Here is a 4775-nt window from a genome sequence, read left to right on the forward strand (position 1 = left end):
CATCTTACAACACAGAATATCCGTGCTAAAATGTGGCACCACAAGGCTTCAGTTCAGACACAGTGGTAATACCTTTAAAATCCCCTAAAGCCCCTTAGTGTGAACGTGTGTGTCCTTCCATACACTGTGAAATTGGACTCAGACGACGCAGTCAGTCTCAGACATGTTTTGGAAAGGGCACCTTAAGGTTGTGGTTTCTGTACAAACACATCACACTACTGTATGTGTCTCTGGAGGAAGAAAAAAGGGGGTGTAGCTGTCAAGTTATCAATAGCAGGCCTATGTTAGCATTCAGTACCTACCAGAGCTGTACAGGAAGGTTTAACGGAGCAGAGGGAATATTTTCTAGGGAAAAGGTGGCTTATTGTATCTAGAAATATGAATGAATATTAACCCAGAGGAAAATGTCCTGAATAATAGTGATGCCTGCTCACTTAAAGATGAACATCAACTGACATTGAAAGAAACTAGACAGAAAAGCTATGCAAAGGGACAAACATCATTGAGGCCTACACATTTTTAAATATTCCCTGTTATTCTTCCCCACGTCAGAGTCAAGTAAACAGTGGCCAGATGGTTTGAATCAAACTGCTGGATCAACTCTACACTCTTACATCTATCATACTTCCATATGCTCAGCATATTTGCAGCTCCTCTGTGTGGGCACTCTTGGTTTTAGTTATAGCTAATAATTAAATACCCTACGAGGCTGAAATCTGGGGTTATTTTGTATATTGTGCATCAAACTCTACTGCTGTGGCAACAGGTGTCTTGTGGCTCTTTCTAACACTTAAAACCTTTTTCATGGTTAAAAAGAAAACTGTACACGCTTCCTCTTACAAAATATCATAAATATTATTGTAATGTGCAGTAGTGCATTACTTGTATACAGAGAGCACAATATGTAAGGGAAGGGTCAAACATGGAAATGGGGCACTACTATTGTGTTCAGGATTACATCTCATAGGGTCAATTTTTGCAGTTTTCTAACCAGAAAGATGTCTGAGTCAACCACAGGGACATTTTTGGTGACCAGAATGGCGTCAAGCAATCAGAGAGTCATTCAGGGCTCACAGGCAGCTGGATCTATCTATGTTTAACAACACTTGCTTTCTGTTTTAGCAGGTTAGAGGTGGAGCAAATGCATAAAACTTCAAAAAACTAGAACCAGGGTGAGCGTTTTTTCAAACAAGCAACAGGTCAATATTCTTATCTGCTTCCTTAGGTGTTAGACGAGTTAGATGAGACCAATATCAGTCTCTTGTCTGCACGCATATGAATCTGCAGCCAGCAGCTGATTAGCTTAGCTTAGCATAAAGAATGGAATCGGGGAAACAGCTAGTCTGGCTTTGTTTAAAGGTAACAATATTATCTTATCAGTACCCCGAAAGCTCACTAGTAAAACTTTACATATGTTTGTTGATTCCATACAAAACTATTCTTTCAGTACTTATAGTACATATTTAATTCATACAGTTTTCTTAAATTTGATGCTTCACAACATAAAGTATCTCATATAAGAAACTGTCTGGTGTGCACAGTTTACATGTTCATGTAAAGAGTTAAACGTGATAACCTCAATAGTTGATTTTGTATAATATAATGTTTATAGAGTATAGTCAGGTTTATTGCCATTCTGGGTAAGAGATACTTTCTGATGTGCACTACAAACTTGTGGAAAAAACATTTTAAACCTTGTCCCTGCAGCTGTATTTTTAAAATACATACATGGAGGACTTGTCTTTTTTCATCTCCTAAACTGATAATTACATGTCATAAAATCTACCTGAATGGGCCCAGTATTCATTATTTTGATTTACAGAAAACATGATCCAGTCTTCTTCGCGCCATGAGATTTGTCTTGACATTGTCTTTTTCTTTTTCTTCCTGTGCAGCTCAAATAATGGAGAAGTCCAGATGCACGCAACAGTTAGCGTTCAACCTTCTGTTTGGGTTGTGGTTTACTTGCTGTTTGGCCCAGACCACACCATCAAACACAGCCACGCCGGCACCCTCACCATCCCCGTCCCCCCAGTCCCAGAGTGAACGGCTAAAGGTCAGACTGGCTGGATACCCACGAAAACACAACGAGGGTCGGGTAGAGCTTTTCTACAAGGGAGAGTGGGGAACCATCTGTGACGACGACTTCTCAATATCCAACGCCAACGTGCTCTGTCGCCAACTGGGCTTTGTCTCAGCCACAGGATGGACCCACAGTGCCAAATATGGCAAGGGCCAAGGTTAGAGTGACCGTAGCCACTTTCTGAGATTCAGTTTCTTGTTTAATACACTGTCTGTTCTGCCATATGGGCATTTATAGTGTTTATTCAGATATTAAGTAATATCTAAACATTTAAACGTTGGCAGTTGTAGGTGGTAATCCCCATTTAACCAAAATTATTATAAATACTTGAACAATGTGGATTTATATTTTTAGCCATGCTAGCAGTGTGGCTCTAGGGATCACAGTGTCAGTCTGTCGGTTGGTTCGCTGCTCTGATTCATACTGGACTATTTCAACATGTACTGTTTGCATTGGCACAAAAATTGTACAGTCCTTCCTGGTTCCCAGACAATGAATTCTAATGATTTTGGTGATCCTCTGACTTTGCTCTAGCACCACCGGCATGTTGACATTTGTGGTTTAGAGTGAAATATCTTGACAGCTATCGGAGGGATTGCCAAGAAATCGGGTGTCCCATGATAAAGTGTGGTAACTGACTATTGAGGTTGCCATCAAGTCTAATGATTTGATTGTCCAATATTTAAGGCTATGAACTAAATGCTGAACATACCTGCTAAATAAGCATGTTAACCTTGTAACTGTGAACATGTTAACATACTAATATCAGCATTTATAATGTATATCATGACTATTCTTTTCAAATCTTTATGAAAATATGAATTCAATTTGTTTCACAGTTTGACCAACTTAGGGACTTACATTTTTGACTGATTCCCTTATTCAGCCTCTTCCTTGTCTAAAATAAATGCAACTGTGGAGAGCTCACTGCCAAAAGTTCCTAGACCACTAGTGTTACAAGCAACCAAGTGTCACTTCCAGGCCTGGACTGATTACTTTCCACAGGCCTGGGAGTGTGCTGGGGCCACACTGACAGTCTGCTGCCTGTCCAGGGAAAATCTGGCTAGACAACGTGCAGTGTAACGGAGGAGAGAAGAGCATTGAATCCTGCAAGTCTCGCGGCTGGGGCAACAGTGACTGCACTCACGATGAAGATGCCGGAGTTGTGTGCAAAGACGAGAGGATTCCTGGCTTTGTGGACTCAAATGTTATTGATGTAAGTTGCTGAATTACATTTAAAGAAATTTTCTAATTTTGCTGCAGTAAAAAAAATGTGTGTTCATTAAGAAGCATTTAGAAGACCATAAATGTTTGCGTAAACAACCCTACTGCTCCACAGCCTATAGACTATAAGGTTTAACCCATATGGAAGGTATTCAGTGCCTCAGTGCAACTCCATCTGTAGCTGCCACACACATGGTGTTAATAAGCTTTGCTCTATACCATGTGTCTGTTAAATCTGTTAAAAACAGCAGCCTCTCTGAGTATATTGTCCTGAGGCGAGAGCTCTCGAGCTCTCAGTAATCCCAAAAAGCCTCCCATAACAGAGCGCAGCATCGGTTCCTCCGACTGATTGTTTGAGCAGTTGTAGGGAAGAGCAGGGTCGTGACCTCTGGGTCGCCTGGTTCAGATGTTAAATTCCGCCGTTGTAATGTTGACCCGTCCCTCAGCAACATCTCCCAGTTAGGGTTTAGTAATAAGGTGAAATCTTAAAGGATTAACTCACCAAAAGACGGTAAATAAACTCATGTTTCCTCTTATCCAAAGTGTTTTCTCCATTTGTATGGAGATAAATAGTAGTCTGACGTGCCTTGTAGATGACACTGTTCAGTTTGCTCTTAAAATAGGTCTGTGTTTGATTAGTAAACCTTGCTGTTGAGATTTTTAACCCTACCCTAACCCAAATGACACTGACTTGTCAAGCTCTACTCTTTGTGCCCTTGACAGAGGAGGCACTTCACTCCCACAACCTCCGGTGGAATTATTCAGAGACTGTTTGTATTCATGTTCTCTCAGGTGGGAACGATGGCTGAACGAATGTGAAGCAGAGTGTTTCTGAAAAAGACCAAGTGTGCTCAGTAAACCCTGCCTGGATAAATAAAGATTTAAGGTGTTTCCAGCTGGTCATCATTTTCCATTTGTCCTCTTTGATGTCCATTTGTATAACCGACTGGTCCGAGGTGAACAAGGTTAGACCGGAGACTCGTTTCCAGAGACCACTGGAAAGATTGGATGGGGTGTCGCTGTAACATAGAAGGATCTTATGAAATAAAGTTTCATAAGAGTAAGTGGGTGGACTCTCAGATACATAACTACTCTCCCCCTCTCTGTCTGTTGCTACGAGTCAGGCTCAGTCAAATGTGGCGCCCAGACTTCACTTTGTGACCACGGGTAGTTTTTGTTTCCCAAATAAACCACAGCGGAAGTGACTCATTGCAAAGCTGGCAATCAGAGAAAGTCACATTTACCACATATTGAGAAGATTGACCTAAAATTCCTCTCCATAATAGCTATGACTTATTGTTTAGTCTCAGCCTTAAAGAGATGTGCATATGTAAGCACATGTCTGTATGCGTGGACGTGTCAGTATGATCATTGTAAAGGAAAACAACCACAATGATTTTCTGCAAACTAAAGCCTCCTGTCCTTATTTATTAGAAATCAATCATATAAAACAAAAATTCTTCACTAC

The 4775-nt window shown here is 40.8% G+C and overlaps 1 protein-coding gene across 2 annotated transcripts in view; it reads left to right on the forward strand.

Moving 5' to 3' along the window:
* Window positions 1–4775, forward strand: part of loxl3b (lysyl oxidase-like 3b) — a 25511-nt gene that overhangs the window by 2799 nt on the left and 17937 nt on the right. For both annotated transcript variants that reach the window (XM_035673543.1, XM_035673542.1), the window contains exons 2-3: window positions 1896–2240; window positions 3136–3299. In XM_035673543.1, coding sequence (XP_035529436.1) covers window positions 1904–2240; window positions 3136–3299 — 501 coding nt within the window. In that variant the 5' untranslated portion in view covers window positions 1896–1903. The remainder of the gene's footprint in view (window positions 1–1895; window positions 2241–3135; window positions 3300–4775) is intronic.

This window comes from Morone saxatilis, unplaced genomic scaffold (assembly GCF_004916995.1).
Source record: "Morone saxatilis isolate NCDOM2014 unplaced genomic scaffold, NCSU_SB_2.0 Contig3, whole genome shotgun sequence".
NCBI classification, from domain to species: Eukaryota; Metazoa; Chordata; class Actinopteri; family Moronidae; genus Morone; species Morone saxatilis.